General features: G+C 35.0%; 1 protein-coding gene across 1 annotated transcript in view; it reads left to right on the top strand.

Annotated features, from left to right (window-relative positions):
• IMMP2L (inner mitochondrial membrane peptidase subunit 2) overlaps nucleotides 1-22,141 on the top strand; it is a gene marked incomplete at its 5' end in the record, with an annotated part of 447,227 nt that overhangs the window by 325,595 nt on the left and 99,491 nt on the right. Inside the window, one exon of the mRNA XM_084270897.1 lies at nucleotides 18,572-18,674. Within this exon, the coding sequence (XP_084127023.1) occupies nucleotides 18,572-18,674 (103 nt within the window). The remainder of the gene's footprint in view (nucleotides 1-18,571; nucleotides 18,675-22,141) is intronic.

Genomic DNA, 22,141 nt, shown 5'->3' with positions numbered 1-22,141 from the left:
TCATTTCCCTCTTATAACCTCTTGATTAATAATATGCATCAAACAGGCATAAAAATATGGAGCTGAAATCAGAGTTTTCTTGACGTTTTCTCACTGAATATGTATTAGCTATTAATAATCAGACTAATAAAATATTTGTCTGATTTTTTTTTTGTGAAGTATTATCTCTGCAGAAAACACACATGGATTAATGAGAAATTCTTCTTCAGCTCTGCCATCTCCTACTTCCAGCATGTTAATAGGTCCAACCAAGTCTGAGAAACCCTTTTCTGGACTTTCAGAGATTTACAGGAATTACGTGATTTGCTAGACATTCTATAAGAGAGAGTAATGTCTCATGTGAATTAAGTATTCTTCATCTCCAAACTTGTTCATAAAGAGGTAGCTGTAATAACACCATGGTTCTGTAGGAATGTATCTACTGGGACTTCTGTAGCAGTGTTATACATCAGAGTATAGTTTGCTTGCTGACTTGTATGTAGAGTAGAGGCTAGTAGTTGCCAGATGCCTACTGGTTGTTATGGAGACAATTATTTTCCTGTTCTTTTAATTCTGTATTTTTTTGAAATCTAAAACAATGTATAACTTCATTTCATATGCTCTATGTCCTGAATAGGGACTGAAGATTTTGGTGTGATCCACCTTCAAAACAACCAACAGATGCACAGATTGAGTTGAGTCTCACAACTGCCATAAATGTTTTACATTGAAGTATGAGACTAAAGTGGTTCCCTGTATTAAGAAAACTTCACCTTTAAGAGATCCACAGAAAACAAAGAACTTGGGTATCATCTGAGTAGCAATTAAACACAAATGTTCAGTACAACAGAACATTACTTATTTGTCCATTCCTATTTCTTAACAGTCTGTAAAATATCGTATCTCTTAAAATCTAGAGCTAGAAAGCTAATTCTGAAGTGTTTGGCTTTCTTTGCTGCTAATTTTCTTAAGATCTGTAGCCTGAAAAATCCAATACTCTTGCCAATTTATTCACCTGCCTTTTAGCTGTTGGTGCCTCTACTACCCTCCCCACAGAGCCACTTTATTATCAGCAAGGTTGTCATTCTAGAGAAGCAGGTATGCACAGCAGCAGAGAGCTGTGTTAACAGAGGATTTTGCAGATAAAGAACATGCTTTAATGTGCTTTTCACAAAGCAAATCTTTGCAACCCAAAGTATGAAATGGCTGCATCTCTGAGGTATGGAAGAATTTTGCTGTTGCTGTGAGTAAATGACATTCTATGAAAACGTGACGTGGAGCTTAAGAGTATGGCTCTGCAGAAGGGCTGTATCACAGCAAAACAGTGCTCAAGGTTTTGTGGTATGTTAGATTTGAATGGGCACTAAAAATTCATTGGACTGACGCTACTCAACCCTTATGTGCATGCTGTCTCTAAAAGTGTATCTTAGGGTTGTTGAGAAACCTAAAAGCCATGATGGAACAGATCTGACATTTATGAGCCTTGCCCTTAAGAAATTATATACTAATGGGAGAAGTGTATGAAAGGAAGTATAAAGGAAGACAAGAAAATAAGAAAAAAATAGAAGAAAAAAAGACAAGGAAAAAAGAGGAAAAGAAAAAAGGTAAATAAAAGAAAAAAGCGCTAAAGAACTAAAGCATTCCTAAAAAGCAAAAAAAATCTGAAATAGAAGTCACTGATTTGACTGCTGGGAATTTAATCTGTTTGTTTCCAGGTTTCCCAGTATCTGTTTTTAATATGTTACTGGTATAACTGGGAAGGCTGTTGTAGAAATTCTACTTTGTTCTTCCTCTTCAGTAACTCCTCTGTTAGATACTTTTGATGTTGGTAATACTTTGCTTTTCTCTGTACAGCAAGTGCTGCAGTATTTCCACAGCGACATAGCAGGTAGCTTTTTAGATATGAGGATTATTTCAGACATACCAGATGTATTGCTGCTTATTGCTTTCTACTGATTTTCCGTGGTGAAGCACTTGTTGCAACTCATCAGGTAAGAAGCTGAAGAATGAACTGGGTATGCACTGCAGGAGAAAAGCACATAATGTGCTTTTATGTTAGGAATTTTCCCAGTAGGAGATAACAAAGTATGATTGTCCCTGTCCTAAAATAGATATTAACTAATTCATTGAATAGGAGGAAGAGTTGGCAATTACCTGGTGGCAACTCTGTTTCACTTTCCTATGCAACAGTTCCCTACTTGCTGTCTCACAAAGGCCAGTGCAATAATAGAGCTCTAAAGCTGTCCTCTAAAGAAATTCACATGTACATTTTTTTTCTGCTTTGAAGCAAATGTTTACAGGGGGTTTTGAGCTGTCACGTGTCTGTCAGATTATTTCTCTTTCTCTTGTAAAGATTCTCTGCTATGACAGGGAGAACGACCCACTGGGGATTATACAGTGCCACTTCCTTGCATAGCTAAGCATGAGGAATTAATTACAGTCAATACTCAGGGGACGTGACAGATTATGGCTGATGGGGAGTTGTGCTGGGGCAGCTGATCTGATAGAAAGGCAAGGAAGGTTGGCTGCCTTGGTTCCCCTTGCACTGGTGGGGCATAGAGGTATGTGCTTTTTAAATGGCAACTGGGATAGGAGTGTCCCCATCCCAGCCTTACTCTCCAGCAATGTATACAGATCCTTGATTGCTCCTCTGATATATGTCAGTACTTTGTCCTTAACACAGATCCATTCCTAGTGCCCATAATGCAACGGCCAACATCTGAGATAGAAGTTCTGTTTCAGGCAGGTCCTGCCCCTGGCAAAGCCATGCTAACTGTCTCAAATCGCCTCCCTGTCTTCCATGCACCTTAGCATAGTTTCTAGGTGGGTCTGTTCCATGATCTTCCCAGGCACAGAGGTGAGGATGACAGGTCAGTAGTTCCCCAGGTCGTCCTTTTTACCCTTTTTAAAAACAGACACAACATTGCCCTTCTTGCAGTCACCAGGGATTTCCCCTGACCGACATGACTTTTCATATATGATGGAGAGTGGCTTGGCAACCACATCAGCCAGTTCCCTGAGGACTCTGGGATGCATCTCATCAGGCCTCATAGACTTACATATGTTCAGGTTCTTTAGGTGGTCACGAACCTGATCTTCCCATACGGTGTTCAAGGCTGAGTTGAATGGAGCCTTGAGCAGCCTTGTCTAGTGAGAGGTGTCCCTGCCCATGGCAGGGGGATTGGAATTTGATGATCTTTAAGGTCCCTTCCATCCCTAACTGTTCTATAATTCTTGCTGTGGATACTTGTGACTGGCTTGTTTTATGTGGTACCAAAACTACATTATTCTTTTACTTCTTATTCTGTTGTGATGCACTTTTTTCCTGTGAGGGAAACCCCTGCAAACCCAACTCATCTATGGCCTTAAAGAAAATAGCCTGTGGAAATATGTTAATAATAATATTAGTGTTTCTGTTCTTCTCTTTGTGATCCATTACCCCTGGATCTGGAAAAAAATATATTTTTCCAGTGTTGAAGACCAAACATGAACAGATGGGGTACTGTACAGCTAAGTTATTAGAATAATGTATACATATTATTTTCTCCTAATATACTATAGTAGCAGCTACTGATGGAAAAAACTCAAGAGAAAACTATCTCTATAAATAAAGTCATAGGAGTGATCAAATATGGAAGATACGGTCTTCTCTGGCACTTAGGAAATCTGAGATTTGTTGAACAGCCTTGTATAAACCAATAATTCTTCATCTCAGAACAGTCTATTAAGTGTGGACAACAGAGCTTGTTCTTCCCTACCTTTTGCCAGTTACTCTGGAAAGTAATATCTGTACACAGAAGTTATATTATAGTTAATTGTATTATTTCCAGAAAAAAAATGACAAGTGTACAAAGGCCCTCATTTTGATTAGGACCCCATTACTCTGTAAAGTGAACAAGTGTGCTCATTCTCACCACGTGCAGAACAAGCTGCATGAGTAACCCAAACTTCCAAGTGATTTTCCCATTTCACATCAAGGACTTTCCAAATGGTTTCCAAGAAATGTGCCAGAGGAAATATATACCATAGCACAATGGGCAGGTGCAATTTAATGAACTCACCACTTTATCAGTACTAGTTTTAGCCATCTCTGCTATAGCTAATATGCTTATTCTTCTCTGTCACTTTTACCTGGTAGGTGTTTTTGGCTGATGTACATTTTCTTGGAACCCAAGAACTGGTTCAAGTCATCTGAGTCCCTTTTTCTGTTGTCACTTTTTTCTACTTGATCATGGCTGACTTGTATAGTGCTAGCCTGAAATAAGGAATTCGAAGTCTCTCCCTGAATGATCCTAGGATCTTGTCGTAGACCATTTTTTTGTTCAACAAAGATCTATTTGAGGTGCAGACCATTCAGACTTAATGGTTTTCCATTTTTTATCTCTAGGAAATCACTGGGGGTACTCAGAAAACAGAGTTCCTACATAATTTGCTGTTAAAAATATATATTGGTTTTGGTCAAATTTTAATTATCAATGTTATTCATGGCTGAAATTCACTCTCAGGGTAGTAAAAGACATCTGTTTCATCCTTATGAGAATGGGAAGGCAACTGAAATAGTAGACTTTCTGTGGGGATATGAAAACATTTTCCACTGAGTTGAGTCACTGACATATGGAATCTGATGTTAATAATGTAAAATGGAATTTTTTAATCTTTAAATAGATTAATTCTACAAGTCGTTATACTGGAAGTCTTATTCTTGATCCTTTTGCTTTGCATGTTGCTTAGAAAATTTAAATTTTAAAATATATATTGACAAAAGGTAATGTGAATGTTTAAAGTAATGCTCAAAGAGTAATGCATTACATGTTGATCCTTTTTTCCTCTTTCATGTACATCAGTTTCAGCTTTTGGTGATGGCTGTTTACACTTTGCTGAAGCAGACAGAGCCTGATATCCATCATTTGAAAATATGTTTAGAAACATATACTTTGTTGTGTTTTGATCCTAAATTATACATTTCTTATGGCCATCATAAATACAAACAGATCTGAGTTTGATTGATTTTTCTTTCTTCTTTTCTGTGGTTTGTAAATAAAAATTTGGAGTTTTGTGTCTGGCTCAGGATATTATGATTAGAAGTTTTTTCTGTGTCTTTCAGTCACTGTACTCTCACTTCTTTAGAACCATCTGATCATGCTGATAGCACTTTTCTTTCCAGAAATGCCAGCATGCTGGGATTCTCCATTGTTATACAAAAATATCTCTATTTTTTCCTCTTCTCTCATATTGCAAGATTATGTAAAGCAAAATCAGAAATATTTTCTGTGTAACATTTTGTGGCTCAACAAGAAATATAAAAATTCTCCTGCTTGCCAAGTATTTCTTAATGATAGAAGGCTCAATGAAGTGTTCAGGGGCCAACATACAAGGCAATGACAAGCGAGTTGCTTCTATGACCAGACACAGGATTAAGTCAAAGAATTGTTCTGGAGGCTTTTTCAAGAATTAATATTGAATGAACATTTGCTAGGTCTAGTGTCATTAAATAGAAAAACATATTTTGGGAGAAGGAGAATGGGAGAAATGCACCAGTTTAATGAGACATCAATTGACTCAACGCTGTGAGGTTACCAAGTGCTGGGGAAGTATTAATGAGGACAATGCCCTTTCCTTTTGTAGGTAATTCAGATTATTTCTGTGAGGATCTTTAGTTTGAAATTTTTACTGCTTTGCAGGGTTTTCCTGCTAACAAAGCAATATGAAATTCCAGTGTTGTTAGAAAAAAGGAAGCTATTATTAATGTCTACTACTAAGAGCAAAGATCAGCTTTCTAAATCTTTTTAGGCTCCATGAAGCACTTCCTTGCTATTATCCAGTACTGGACTGTGTGTAATTGAGCTCTTTCAGAAAAAAATGTTTAAAGACGGGTGCATGTGGCAAGTAGTAGGCTGCTCTGAAAAGACTATTCCTGAGTTAAGCATTTCTATTTGTTTCCACTGTTGATCTAGATTTTGATACCAAATCTGAAAAACTAACAAAATATTCAGCAAATATAGGTCTGCCTTAACAGGCTGAGAATATAAAACCCCTAAAGCAACTGTCAATTCTTACTTCTTGAGACATGATTTTAAAGATGGATGTAAAGAGGTTAAAGAGACAAATGACAAGAACAATGTTGATGGAACAGTTGTCTGACATTGGCACTGAAAACACAAGATATCTTCCGTTTGCAGAGGCTGAGAGGAGAAATACCTAAAGTTTACCAAATTATGAAGGCAGTGACTGAGCTGAATTGTTCACCAGATCCCACAATACAGAAGCTGGGGTCACCTGACAAGACTGCTATGAGATTGGTCTATAACAGACAAAAGAAAGTACAGAGCAGATAGTAAACTTTGGGAATTAGTTGCTCCAGGAGACTGTGCAGGCAGACAGCATTAGCAGGTTCAAAAATGGGTTAGACAAATTCAAGGATAACAGATCAATAAATGTGTGCTAAAAGAAGTAGACAATGATATACAATCAAACATCTCTGATACAGTAAATTTCAGTGCTCATGGAGAGTAGTCAGGCTAACATGCCTTTCCTGGACGCTGTCTGCTTTTGTAATTGTTTGGAGACAGACTATATGGCTACATGGACTGCTGCTCAGACCTTCTTATACTCTTCATAACAGATTAATTATGAGTACTCTTTTGGGATATACTGTAAAACACCAAGATATATTCTTAAACACCAAGAACTATGAGTTTAAGTATTTTTAGATATGTATCTAGTATCAAGGAAAGATTTTGCATGATGCTTATATCAAATTAGAATTGTTTATTTCAGTAATAATAGCTCTTTGTAGAAACCTCCTAGAAGATTACTCCTTTTCAGAATAAAAATACTTGAATATTTGTTTCATTTATGCTTCTCCCCCCCTCTTCCCCTGGCCCGCCATAGTAAACATACAGTTGCAACAATGCATAGTAAACACAGTTGCAGAAATGACCAGTCACTCTGGCTGATTACTCATTTGCTGAGTGCTTTACAGGGTTGTAGTGCAAGACAAAAATTTTCTTCAGTGAAAGGAAGTATTAGAATTCAGCACATAGATTGCTCAAGTTTGTTATACTAGCCCTTTGAATAAACAAGTAGTATATTAATATGTTCATTCACCCACCTGTATGTAAGTAATAATATCTTGAAATATGAAAAAAGAGATTTTTCTCTCTCATCTTTCTGTTTCAACTAAGGTTAAAAATCAGGAAAAACCTGAATCTTGCATTAATGTTTAGACAGTTGGCTAGAAATTAAAACCAGCTGTTGTGTGCTATGATCTCTATATTCATTGCTTGTACTAACTGTCAGGCATGAAGGCACCAACATAATTTATTTAATGAGTTTAATTAGAATTGTGAGGAAATCATGGAATTAGGCACCTGTGACTTTGGTTATAAAAACTGCTTAGAGATACCTCTTCTTAAAATTTTAAAACTGAAGTTACTGGCATTATTTTGGTCTTTTTGTTCAGTAATTTATGTTTATTACTTGAAATTAATTTGTGGTAGCTTTGGAGAAGTGTGTTATCAGACACAAATTGACAAATTCCTTGCATTGCTTGAACTTTTGAACAGAATGTCTTGAGTAGACACACTCAGTTCATCTTGGATTATTCTTGAACACATGAATCCTTCGACACTTCAATTTGTGGAAGGTCATAGGTTTTTATTCTAGAGCAAAATTGCCTGGGGTGCCACACTGCAGTGAGGTTTGGAGGACAACAGGGAAAGAAAATACAATGCCTCACTGCTCCCCAGGTGGATCCAGAAACACACTTGTATGGACTGTGAGTAAGGTGGGCATACTAGATACCCAGGTAGTAGTTATTATTAGTAACTGTTATTATTCACATGAAGTAGTGGAATCTTTTGTGGGAAATTAGGATGCTCCCTACCTATGGGTAGGTAAGACACCCAGACAGTCAAGGCTAGTCTGCAATGTACTCTGTGGGTGTTTTCAGTGAAAACCTGAAATGCCATCAGGTGTCCATAGGGACACAGGGATCCATGTCAGACTGCATGGTGAGCTGAAGACAGGACACATATAGACAGTGCATGAGGATAAAGTACATTGCTTTATTAGTCCAGCAACAACTACACATTATCAGTGTTTGTTTATTAAGGATAGGCAGTAACCTGTTCCTGGTTGTTTAAATTTTATATTTTATAAAATCAATCTATAAATTACACTGAGTATTTCTCAAGAAAAATAAAAGAAAAATGAAACCTCTCTCCAGTCACATAATTTTATAGTTCTGGCAAGGAAAATATAACTGAAATACTTTGCAAACCAAAATCCAATTTTTAAAAAGTGTTCAATGAAAAAGGGTCCTGAAAAATAGCAAAGATTTTGTCTTGAAATTTTGTTTTGAAATTATTTAACTTCTGCTTCAGAGAAGTCTGTGTTACAATTAATTTAGTATACTTTCTTTTTTAATTGCATATTGATTGGCACTACTTTCACTATGTTTAAGGTACTTCAGCAGTGGTAATTTGTACTATACTACACACTGATAATGCTGGAAAAAAAAGCACACATAGAAAATTCTTCTAGTAAATATTTGTTGGCAATTGCAGATTTTATTATAGGTCACTTTAACTTCACATCAATATAAATATCCTTTGAAATAAGGTGATATATAAACCAAAGTTGAATTTCACTGTATCTATGTAAGAAATGGGAAACCTTTAATTATAAAGTCTTGCAAACTGTAATCAGTTCAGTTTGAAAGAGAATCACCAGTTCAAAAGTAGGAGTTTTCTTCTGTCTTATCTACATATCTTTTAAGAGAGGCCATGTGAAGTCCTTTTTTCTTAAGGATTTTTTTGAGTAAGCTTTTCAGTTTAAAAAAAGGTCAAGTCTAAAGCCTACCCAACCTTTCATGACCACAGCTGTTGTTACAGGAGACAAAGATTGAAAAAAACCCAAAAAAAACCCTAACACTTCTTTCTTGCATTTTGTCTACTTGAAATTTCAAGTACAAATTGTACTTGAAATTGTGAAATTTCAGGACAAATTGTGATGAATGTTATTTCATATTATTCTTAGCTTTTATTGTATTTCCCAAATTATTACCACTGTCATAGTACATTTTTAAAGCGTACTCTGTGCAACACTTTTTCCTTGAGTTTGCATCAGTTGTTTCAGATTTTTTATCAGTGGAAAGTATCATTCTGATTTCTAACACATATTCATTACTATTAAAGGTTTTCTTACATATTTGAGATAAATTAATTAAAATATTTTTGAGTTTTAAAACTCATAAACATAACTTGCCTCAAAATTATATTTATTTAAAAATGGAATTTGATATTTTTAAAGGAAAAAGCAATAAAGGCATATTTTCGTATTTTTTCCTAACAGAAACATTAATGGAAGGAAACATGCAAAGTTTTGGGCTTCCATGGTACAGAGAAGAACTTTCCCCTTTCCATAAATAATAATTAAAAAAAATACATCTTGAAGGCACTTATTAATGTTCCACATTTTGTGTATGCTGCCTAAAGCAGATTAGGAAATTTTAATACCTTTAGTTAATGCTAAGCAATAAAGAAGGTATAACAATTAGCTTCTGTGTGAGAGGTGTGTGGGTGGGTAATAATTTTTTACAGTTGGAGCTAGGCAAAGATATTGCCAGGTTCTTTTAGTAGTCACAGGTCTCAAGAATCTGATTTTAACAGGGACAGCTATTCACAATGCTGATCTTCTTACAAGGTTCAAAAAACCCCCCAAACAAATGTTCTATTGTTCTTTGTGATGTGTTAAAACTTTTAACAGTGGAAAATGCCATTCTGACATAAATTCTGCAGAATGTCTCTTGACTATTTATTAAATAAGCTCTGCAGTCATGGATCTTACTTTTTCTCAGTCAGAAGTTGTTTTAGAGTCTTTTCAGAGTAGACAACTTTAAAAAAGGCACTTTTTCTTATTGCTGGAGAATGCCATAATTGACAAGCTGTAAGCATGTTCATGGTGACTCTGTGCCCTGTCATTCCTCCAGGAGGTGCGTTGGAGATGAAAGAGCTGGTTGAAATTTAATTGGAAGAGATTCAGAAAGAGACCAGGCAACAGAGCCTGGTTCTAGTCCAGTTGTTAGTGCACACTCCCTGGGAGGAGAAAAGACTTGATTTGTGATCACCCAGAAGGTGTCTGTGTTTTAATGCAGTAAGTCTATCACCACTCTTTGGGAAAAAGAGAGCTATTCTCCTTTCCACAACTCCTCAGAAGAGGAGTACGCCAACGGGGTTGTCCATGGTGGGAAAAAATGGTGGGTTCCTCTCTGGGAAATTTTTGAACTCTTTTCTCTCCTTCCCTCCTTCTCTCACATTTACACAAATAGAGCACATTTGTTGGAAGGCTGGCATGGCCAATGACCTCCACTCTCATGCTGGGTAGGTAACACACAGCCAGGCTCTGGCGTCTCCCTGTACAATTTGTGTGGCAGAGGAAATGGCAGGAGAACTGCTAAAGGAGAGGAGTCAGGTGAGGAGAAAAAGTGAGTTCAAGGAAGAAGATGATTAACTACTGAGTCAACTTTTAACTTCAAGTTTTAATCTTGAAAAAAGTTGTGCCATCTCTTTTCTTAGGAAGGCATAGATTTTACTGAGAGGAAAATTTCTTTATCTGTTACTGAAGAGGGAAAATGAAGGTATTGTTGAAGTATGTCATTAATCCCAAACCATTAGGTGAAATCTTGTGACTATTATGTGATACTAAGACAGAGGCAATAATTTCTCCTTTTTTTGCAATCTGTCTTTGGTATGTTTTTGTCATATATATCTGGATTCAGAGGTATGATTAACATCTTTTACTGGGAAACTCATCTGTCAAGAATACCTTTCCTCATAGCATGGATCCCATAAATTTTGTGATTCTCACAAGCAATGGTCTCTACTTTTTTCTCTCTTACAATTAATTCTAGTCTCATTGTTACAGTGCCCTTTCTGGTAAAAAATGGGGCGTTATCAAGTGAACTTCAGACTTAAAATGATGCTGATATCTCTAGTACATGAGCTGGCCTGTTCTTTGGCCTTTCAATCATTTCAGATAAATATGCACAATAGAGTAGAATAGCCTTTAACACTGTTGACATACTTTCATTTACATATTTAGGAACAAAGAAAGACTTGTTATTTCGCAAAAGAAAAAACCGTGTTACAGAAAGACTTGACGACAAAATCTGATTGATATATTTTCTGAAGTGGAAGGCTTTGTAGACAATTCTGTATTATTTGCAGTACTTTAATCCAAATACAGTAACAAACATGCTGCCATATACTGAGAAATTAAACAAGTATAAATAGTATGATGTTGTTTGGACTTGATTAATTATAAATAGTGTTGACTTAAAAAATATTGTTATGCAAACTATCAACTATACTGTATAAAGTATTTAAAAGTTTTTCTAATTCAATGTTTGTTTCTATAACTAGTTGGTATTCAGATAAACATGCTTAATCTGTTGTAGTTTAATTGGGTGGTAGTTGTGCATTCCTTAAGGAAAAGTGAGATGACCAAACTAATGTTCAGAATGATCAGGCAGATTTTAAAGGTGGCAGTGGAGTGCATTGAGGAAGACTATTGAATCATAGAATCATTTATATTGGAAAAGAACTTCAAAATCAAGTACACCTGTAAACCGAATATTACCAAATCCACTACTAAACCATATCCCTAACTTCCCCATGTATACATTTTTGAATACATGGGGTCTGGGGTCAGAAGTTAAAGTGATTTTATGTTGATGTATATGTGATGTGGATCATGTGTATTTTCACATACCTAGTTAACTGCTGATATAAAATAGGTAAAAACATAGTTCAGAATAAAGCTTCCAGAGAACAAGGGGTTTGTCAGGCTAGATATAAAACAAACAAAAAAATTAATATTCAAGTCAAGGTACAGAATATATTTTCATAATTTCCTAACTTTCTCCTTTGGTGGGGATAGACAAGCTTTTCCAACATAAATTTATTGTGCTAAATGTTGAAGAGTAGCTTACATATGTGTTTGCAATGTAGCACTAAAAATATCACTGACGTGTACAGGAAAGTTACCCTCATACCCATTTTTATAAAAGCAGAGTGCTTTTTAGATGGCAGCATTTTACAGCTGTTAACTAAGGCTTATATGTTTACTCAGATGTAGTTCTTTTCATCTGGTCACATGTCTGTGAGACTAGCAATATGTACTAATTATAACATGCAATAAAAAGATCAAATATTCTAAGTATCATTTATACGGCACATCTTGACATGAAATAATGGAAATTTTAAAATCCCTTAGGAGTGCATGCTTAAGTTATCAATTAGTAGTGAATTATTCAACAATCACCTCATGAATATACTACATGAAAGTCTTAGGGTTCTGCTTATCCATATTTCAAACTGGGTCATCACATTGGTATCTTCTGGCCTTAGAATTAATATTCCCAGTTCTCATTGCTCTGCCAATGTAGTAAAAAGAAAGCCCTAGTGAAAACAAAATCTAGATTCTATTAACCCATATAAAGGACAGCTGCATTAGTAATAGCAAATTTTTACCACTGCAATTTTTCTGATTTCAAAATGTTAGGCTGTAACTGGCTGCATTGCACTGTCCTGCAAAATAATGTTTGTATACCTCACTCACAGTGGTGTAGCCATCTAGTACTTTAAAAGCTATCTGATGCAATACATAATGAATATTTCTGAAAATTTAAGTAACTTTCACACAGTAGGCAATGGGCAAAAAATGTAAATACCAGTATCTGATTAGACTGCTTTTTAATTTAAGATTAAATCCAGTAACTTTCCTGACTATTGTATCTTTAAAAGTGATTAAATACTATTTTTAGGAAGCTAGTGAAGCAAGTAATGGCTAATAGTTATTTTGTTTAGAATTGCATGCTTTATAACAAATTATCTAATTAATAAAAAAGAGCTATAAACCTCTCTGGTGCTTTCCATACCAGATTTCTACTTATTCTTATCCTTGCTGAGTCATATGAACCTGCACTGCTGCATAACTTTGGTAGGAATGCTTTAGCTGGTAAAAAAGAGACTCCATTTCCAGTTTGATGTTATTCTTAATTTAACTGCTTAGCATATTTATTACAAAAGGTTGTGTTTTTCTCATATTTCCCTCCTGAATGACTAAACCAGTAAATTAGCCTTTGTTTTTCATGAAACTACAGAATCTTTCATTGCAAAAGGTGAAACCTATGGGGTTTAGACACTCCAAAAATTTGCCCAATGAAATCTCACTGAATCAGAGTCTCTTATTTCAGATTCTGTAATTTCTGTCACTCTGGCATGTCTTCTCTCCAAGTGTTCCCTTCTTAATGTATCAGACCTGTCAATGCTCCAGAAACAGTATCCAAAGCATGTAGCCTCCTTTGGTTCTCAGCTTGGATGCCCGTTTCAGAAGTCAGGCTTCTCAATAAATGACTGACCTGTAACTTTTAAAGGAAACACATTTCATCTCTGAGGTAAAAGTTAGTAACTTCATGCAATGGAGAATATTGTCTAATCTATTGACATACTATTATTCATAATCTGATAACCCTAAGTCTGGTTTTAAGAAAAAAAAAAATGTTAGTTGCTTCACCTACATAACCTGTTCTAAACCAGCTGATTTAAGTGGCAGCTTGTGGTCAAAGAAACATAATGCATGTAAGAGAAGGGTTAAAATGAAAAGACACAGATTGCAGTATGTGGAGGAAGAGAAAGAAAAAGGAGATTTCTTAGGGGCTGGAAGATGTTTAGCATCATGTGCAAGATTTCCTGTAGTGATACTAATACAATTCACATGATATATTATAATAAGGTTTGTTTCTTTGGATCTGAGAGTCACCTGAAATTGAATAATGTACTATCTTTTCATTTTGATCTTTTCATTTGATGAAGATGGAAATGTGACAGACTTCCATGTACAGCAATTTATGTTGTCTGGAAAAAGTTGCTCTGAAGTGTGATATATGCTACCTATTTTACCAAAGAGTTTGTATTTGTTTATTATCTCCTGCTCAAGCAGAGGATATTATCTAGTGTGTGTTCTCTGATGACACACAAAAAGTATGCAGAGAGCCGAGACCTTCTTATTTCCTATGGTCAAATCAAACTGAAGGCAATCATTCCTCATCCAACTTAGCTGAGCCAAGTTGCTTGCTTTGGCATTGGTATCACATCCTAAAAAAGCAGATTTTTCTTGCTTGTGGGCAGGTGGTTAGAATACCATATAGAGCTCATTTTTGACTGTCAGGATTGAAATTATTTCTCAGCCAAGGATAGATATAAGTACATCTGTTAACTATTAAACCATGGAGGAAAAAAAAAACCTTTGGAAAGGTTCAAGATGTACCTTGGATGTAAGAAAAGAAACCAGAATTACAGAAAAAAATCTTTAAAAATTACTAAGAAGAGAAACGTAATTACATTACATTCTGATCAACAAAATGACTGCTACTCTTGTAGACTCTTTTCTTAAGTCAGTGAGAGTTTACAGTTTGAGCAACAGTAGTGCAAGTAGTATATATCAGGTTATATATCACTAACCTGTCAGACACTTAGGTAAAGCCAGACAATTTTTTTTTTCGTACACAAGTATGGTTTTTAACAGATGCTTGAATACTAGCTGTCAAAATGTGGGTATTTTAATATATTTGACTGTGCTATTCCTAAGACAAACCTTTAAAATGAGGCACCTATGAGGAGCTAAACAGTTTTTATTTATTTTTATTTCAATGACAGTAGATTTCACAAAGTAAAAGACTACTCTTTATGAGTAGAGGCTTTCTGAAATTTAAGAGATTGTTCAGTAATTATAAATCTAGCTAATGAACTGGATATGAAATTAACAAATACAAAGTTAATTATTGCTAACACCAATTGTTCTCCTAAGAATTCATTTAGACTTCTAATTTAATTAAATACTTCGTGTCTGAAAGCTAAGAAAGAGGTCAAGATTACAGGCAAAGTCAGAGAAATGACACCGAGAATACTCAACTAAAAAAGAAAAGTATGTTTTTACCTTACTTTCAAATACAAAGTACATTATTGACTGCATTTCTTTTGTAGCAAAAGCTTCCCACAAGGTGGTAACATAAAATTCTTGAATGGATAATTGTTCTTTTTATTGATATTTGGCTTGAGGATTTTAGGTTGTGTTGTTGCTCTTGTTGAAAAATGTTAGAAGCATTTTAGAAGTAATTTTTCACTTTATATTGTATTAATTTTTCACACAAATATTGATAATTATAATTTTTTTTATTTATATGGTCCTGAATCTGAAAAGTGGGTGCCAGTTACCTTAAAAGCTATCCCTAAGAAAAAGGGTCAAGTCAGCACTTCTCAGAATGTTGTACAATACGATTTAGTGGTGTGGCCTTATAGGTTTGCACAAAAAGATGGGCAAGAGCTTTCTTTCAGGATGTCTAGCTAAAATGGTTAGCTATTCATTAGTGCAATGAATGGATCATAGTTTGTACATTTAGATCAAGAGGCGTTTTGCTAATGTAGCGCACACAGTCTCCTTGCAATTTAGGCAAGAGATTGAGGTGTTGAATTTCTGCAAGATTCATGTAATAGAGAGGCAATGCTACTAACCAAAGAATATTGATTATGAAACAATTTGTGCTCTTCTCATAGGAGAGGGAATGGCAAGATTGGGTTTCGGCCTTTTTTTTTTCTCCAAAAAAAGTCAACATTGCAACAGTAATTAAAAATAACCTACTGCTATTAATTGAATATGGCTTTCTGAAGCCTGTAGCCTTGTTTGCTTGCATGCATGGTTTATTGATCTGTTGTGGAGTAATTCAACAAGAAAATTATCTTGGAAATTAAACCCAATATTAAGTAATGAATGATCCAATTTATTGTAACACGAGCTTATTGCCACAGTTCATTACTAATTCATGCAATGAAAACCTCAAGTCAAACTCTGCTTTTAAATTTCACCTGTGGAAACAGGACAATTTTTGCTGGAGGGTTACTAAAGTGGATGCAAAGTCCCTAGATAACTGTCCTATGCAAATACTACACTAACATTTTGATGAAATTGTCTTAGAAAAATTGGTTTACTTGCCTCGTTTTTTCACAGGTATCCTGGTACTCCTTGTTTACAATACAGCTTGATTTTTTTCCATTGGACCTACATGTGGGAAAAGTCTGATACCCCATTCATAGCAGAAGGTTTTAGATTCATTTGCTGAGCTTAGGAAGGGATTTATCAGTGCAGTATCAGTCCTATCTACTAAAACAGAAAATTAGAACTTCTGCTTCTGTTTCTTTTACATTTCTTTTTCTCTCCCCTATTCCCTTAATACATTTGTTAATATCATTCATTTTAATTGTTTCCTCTAAGTCAGAAATTCTTGTTGTTTCCAAGTACTTATTGAAAAAGTTGGCTTTTTTCCTTTATTTTTAATTATTTTTTTCCTTTGCTTTCCTCCCTCCTTGTCATTTATTTCCTAATCATAATAAATGAAGAGATTATTTGGGGGTAGAAGATTGTGTCTGGTCTGAAGAAGAAGCCTCCACTGACTGGCATTTGCTATATTATTTTCCTGACATTTATGAAGTAAACATTTCAGTGGAATTAGCTTTCAAATCCTTTCACCCTTCTGGGTGAAATTCAGTCTTGTGCATGAAGTGTGTAAAGGTACAAAACTCTGACAATCTATTCTTCTATATTCAGGTGGATGAATAGAAGAGAAAATTAAATACTTTTGGCGCTATTGTTTGCCTTTATCACTGATGGAAGATATTCATTTAATAATTTTCAGAGTGTCTAATCAGTCAGAACGGAATTATTGGCCAACTTCTCTGAATCTATATCTTAAAACATGTTTCTAGTAAAATATAGTTGCATGCAGTACTATATAAAAGGCATTATCACTGAGACAAAGCATTATGGAATCTCAAAACATGAATAATTTCACTGTTCAGACTGCCATATTTCTTTAAAAAAATAGAAGGAAATGCATAGTGATAAATTGCTCTTCAAGCATCATTAAATCATTACAAATCTACTCTTTGTGTTTAAGAAGTCATGTGTTTACCAACTCAGGACAGCTTTGTGGTTTTGTTTTGAATGGTTTATGAACTCAGTCTTAAATACTATGTCAAATGAAATTGGTCTAAATAAAGATTAAAATCAGGATTTTTAAATTTTTTTTGTAAATGGGCTATTTTTTTTCAGCTTCCAATGAAAGCACAGGTACAACTTCTATTAGAATATACTTCTCCAATGCTCATTTCAACTGCCTCTGAAGCTGTTTGAAAAAGCACTGCTTGGATTTTGTGACTTGTAAAGTAAATAATTGTTAATTTTATTTGACTAATGAAGTCAAAGTTAATAAAGTGCACTTGTGAGGATTCCACGTTCATCTAATATTTTATTGTCTCCAGGTTATTAATTAGCTCATCCTTATAACGTCCTCAACTTCCCTCGCCATCCCCACGCAAAACAAACCTCACCAAAACCAGTTTTTCCCATTTTGACTTGTGAACATCCCTGATCAGTGCTGTTGCAAAGTTCAGTTGAATCTCCTGGTGAAGGTGATTTTCTCTCTTCGGTTGATTTTCTTTCATTTTAGAGTGTGCTCCTTCTGCCTTCTGCTTTGGGGGCATGTCTTCCAGACGGTGAAAAGTGATGAGCAGCTGGAGGCAATAAGCTAGATCAAAAGTCTGTTTCTGTCTATGGACAGACTTGGTAATCCAAAACAAAATAAGAGCTATCACTATCTGTACTCCCATCTGTAAATGCTTCATCATGGCAATAATGCACTTTGCATGATAAAATCACCACCCTGCATGAATGATTACAGAACAAGAGATCCTATCTGAATCAAAGCAGAAGTGTGTAGTAGAAGGCTGGAACTGTGCAAATGACAGCTACTTGGGAACTATTTACAGGAATTTTGTATGCTCTGCACCTCAGCTTTAGGACTTATCTGTAGTTTGTCATTTTGCAATATCAGGGCATGCTGAGGCACTCCAGTATTAATTTCTGTGGAGAAGGGCTTGAATCATCAATGTCTTTTGTTGTCAGCACTTGGACTTCTCTTTGAGGTTTGCTTTAAGTTTATCCTGTTTAGATTGTTACAGCTGAAGACATCGTACCCCCAGGACAGAAGCGTTACAGGAATCCAAGCTCCGAATCTGAGGACAGTTCAGATATGCCACTCTATTTTTGATGAGTACATAACACTACTCCAGAAGGAAAGCATTCTCAATGCAGTATCATCATGTGACTCTGAAATGTGTCCACTGGAACTTACCTGCGATAAAATATAATGGTTCAAATTGTTACTACAGAGATGTAAATAAGAATCCCTTAATTATATTTAATTGAAACGTCTCTTGTTCCCTGTTGTGATGTGATTTCTGCCAAAACAATTTAGTAAACAGGCCCTGATAGTGCAACTAGCTCATATAAAATTGTTAAGTATTTTCAGTTGAGTAGCACTCTTGAAGTCTAAAGGACTCCAATGCAGGTTTTTTAAACAAGTTTTGGATGGTATGTAAGTCAAATTCCAAAACAATAAAGGTGTGAATTTTCCTAACAAAACATTGTAATTTTTTCCTGTTAACTAATTAGACATTTTTGCAATTCCTTTTAGAACCATTGGATACAAAAAGAAATATGTGAAAGTTCCACATGGGCATATTTGGGTGGAAGGTGATCACCATGGACACAGTTTTGACAGCAATGCTTTTGGGCCGGTACGTCTATTCTCTGTATATCATTTATACTTTTCAACTGAAAAGCAGTGCATGTGTACTGGGTCATTTGTGCACCACAGCAAGTATAAATTAATTGTGATTGGTTTGTTTTTTTTTTTTTTTTTTTGTGTGTGAGAATTATTAGACTTTATGAAATATCTTGGTCAGTAGAGCTTGAGTTTCCTCTTAACTATTATACAAATAACAAAATTCCCATTTAATTCCCCCACACAGCAGGAGAAGCAGTATTTTAAATTTGGAGGGGTGTACTGAAGGAGTAGCCAGAGGGCGAGCCAGCTCCCGGTAGCTGACAGATGCTCCTTGAGGACATGTTGCCAGCTAAGATAATTTGGAATGGTTCCCTCCTGGGAGCTCAGTCCTGCTCTAGAGTCAGTGTTGGGATAAAGGATTAGGAAACCATAACAGTGCTTAGTAAGTGTTAAATTGGTCTGTGGGTGACAGTAGAGATACTTCAAAACTTCTCCCCCCCCCAAAAAAAAAAAACAATTTGTCTTATATAGGGCCATTTTCATATTGAATAATGACAAAATGTAACCTGGATCATCCATTTCTTGTCTGGTAAGAGGGTGCCTTGGGAAAACAGTAAACACTTTCTCTGCACTCCAGTTTTAGTTTTTTTGGATTTGGTACACTTTCTGTCGATTCGTGTTCTTGTTTTAACTTACTCTAGCATGCAGGAAATAATTGCAACCTGCTGTGGAAATATCAATTCTTTTTGCCCTATTCCACATGCAGTTTTTTTGACACATATCTCTAAGAAAGAATACTATTCTAATATTATTCTAATATTATTAAGGACCCACTGGTTGTCACAGGGAAGTTGTCAAGGCTAGATTTTTCCACCTGCGTGTATTTCATATCTATTTCATACAGAAGTCACCACATTGATTCTTACTGAATTAATGACAGCAACGGTTTTATGAGTTTGTCTGTCTTCTGGAAGTTTAGCCCAACAGTTAACTTGAAATGCAGAAAAGTCCTACTGTCTGTTTTAGATTATGTGCTGCTATTGCCTCTCTTATGCTTTGTCTCACTTTTTTTTTTTTGCTTCTATTTCTTGCTATTTTTCAGTATTGTTTTGCAGCTACTATTGTCTAAGATTCCTAACATATAGCTTTAGAGGTTCTTTCCTGTGCAGGTATCTTTCCTCTCTTAGTAGGCTTTTCCTTTTCTGTCTTGCTCTCTGTTCCCAAGATAAATTTTGGTCATAAAGCCACTAATCTTCTTTTCCCTTACAAATATAATGCCAATGTACACTCAGAGCATAAAGAAACTTTAGCACTTGGGCATTGGTTTCAGATCTACAGCAGCTCATACAGGAATTAATAGAAGGTAAAATCTTCAAGATAGGCATCATGCAGCTTTCATACAAAAAAAAGAATGTTACGGTAAATCTAAATACTCTTAATTTTTTACGTATTTAACAGATGTTTATAAATATTAGAAAATCACCTTCATTAAGCTTTGAACTTGTGTTAGTCATCAGCTGCTATCTAACATCGGGTACCATGTCATTTTTCTTACTGAAGTGGCACCTTTCAAGAGCTAGTAAGACAGTTTTTAACAGTGAATTCTTCAGCTTCTAGCGGGAGAGTGACCTCTGTATTGTGTTGATGAATACATTATGGGCAGGTCAAGTATACATAGGTATATTAAATTAGAGCAGCAATCACTGAATGCAGGCAAGAGGGGAAAGAAGAGGTCACAGGGCTGGACACTAGCTTGAGGATAATATTGAAAATTTTCATCTACAGAAGATGAAAAGTGTATTTAGAAGGCCAGGTTCTTTTCTATTCTAGGTTACTAGGATGCTTTCTACCCCTCTGTTCTGCTGTACTCTTGAGATCACTTGACAAGTAATTTTAAATATTTAAATCACTTTCTTCAAACCATTCAGAAGATATGTTCTTCTTAACTCAAACGCTTTTCCTCTCATAAGACTGCAGCAGTCCTAAGGAAAAGACTGCACAAGAGTAAGACATGAACCCATTTTTCTCATTTTATTAGAATAAATGACACTTAAGAAATTCGATTAAATGTTGCATGTGTCACAATTCTGGCTTGCAAAACAATATATATTTTCTTGGAACAGAAGATTTAGTAAAAATAATGTATTTTTAGAGTGGGTTATCTTGTAGGCCACTTTTTTCAACTTTTATATAATCTTATAGTAGAAAGGCATATATAGTATAGACAGTCAGACGTGGTAATGTTTTGTAGATGAGCTTAATGAGTTACATGAGGCATAAAAGGAAATTACGGAAAAACAGATTGAGAACAGATGTTAGAATCATTTTTTCTCTTGGTGAATAACAATATGTGTAATGGCCTAATGGGTTAGGTTGATAAAACAAAAACCCTGATACCAATCAACTTCTAAATTAGATGCACCTTTGGAGCGTTATGAATTATTAAATGTAAAACCTTGGCAGATTAAATTAGCTTTTCTTAGCTCATAAAAATATTTTAAAATAAATTCTATCTTTTTAATGCATGTTTTTAATGGGAATAAAATTGGAATGTTAAGTAGTAGAAAGATTTTCATTTCCTGAAGTGTGGATGTAAAATAGTTTTTTTAACTAAAATTTATAAAGGCTTAGTGTTTCCTTTCTGCTTAGTTGTGTCTTTCAGTAAAATTAATATCTTAACTGATATTACAAAAATCTGTGAGTAGTGCTGAATTAGAAATGCTGTTAACTCTTTATATGATACAAACTTAAATGTTAATTACCTTTCCAGAATATTTTGTCTTAAAATAAAATTGCTTTATGTAATGCAGAATATCAGGTGTTATATAATACTATTGCTTTGATACTGCTGTGTTTTAAGTTTGAAAAATATGTCATGTCAGACGTTGATAATGCTGAAAATAGTTGTTTTCAATAGAAGCCAGTAAATTTTCAGACAACTTGCATCTTTTTATTATTGTTTGAGAGGATAAAAAATTACATATCTTTGGAAGTTTATTTCAATTATCTGGGCCAGAATAGAGATTTCTACTCAGCTGTCAGCATTTTCAAATTAGAATGAAGTTAAGCTTTTATGATCTTAGTTTAACATTCCTTAATTGGCATACTACATAAATGTAATAATGAATAGCTTATATAACTATTATACCACTTTTTTAAGTTATTCCTTTCTGTTTTCACTGCTGGTAATTTTCCTTTTGGGGGGGGGGGGTGGCTTTTTGCTATATGATTGTAGTCTGACAACATAGGAAATATAACATCACTGTTCCTGGCAATGCTGCTTCTTTCTTAGATCAGAAATGCAGGTCATGCATAAAAGATTGAGTGAGTGTAAAGCCCTTCTGTTGCTTCAAATTTCTTAAAGATTTTAAAGTGTTAACTTTGTCGTTAACTTTATGCCAGATGTTACTGTCTTAGTTTATACAACCAGGATACTATTAGCTTAAAAACAAAGTAAAAATTTCTATTCTGGATCTG

This window comes from Gallinula chloropus (assembly GCF_964237585.1).
Source record: "Gallinula chloropus genome assembly, chromosome: 1".
Lineage (NCBI taxonomy): Eukaryota > Metazoa > Chordata > Aves > Gruiformes > Rallidae > Gallinula > Gallinula chloropus.
Note: the sequence above shows the minus strand (reverse complement) of the source record. Positions and strands in the feature narration are given on the sequence as shown.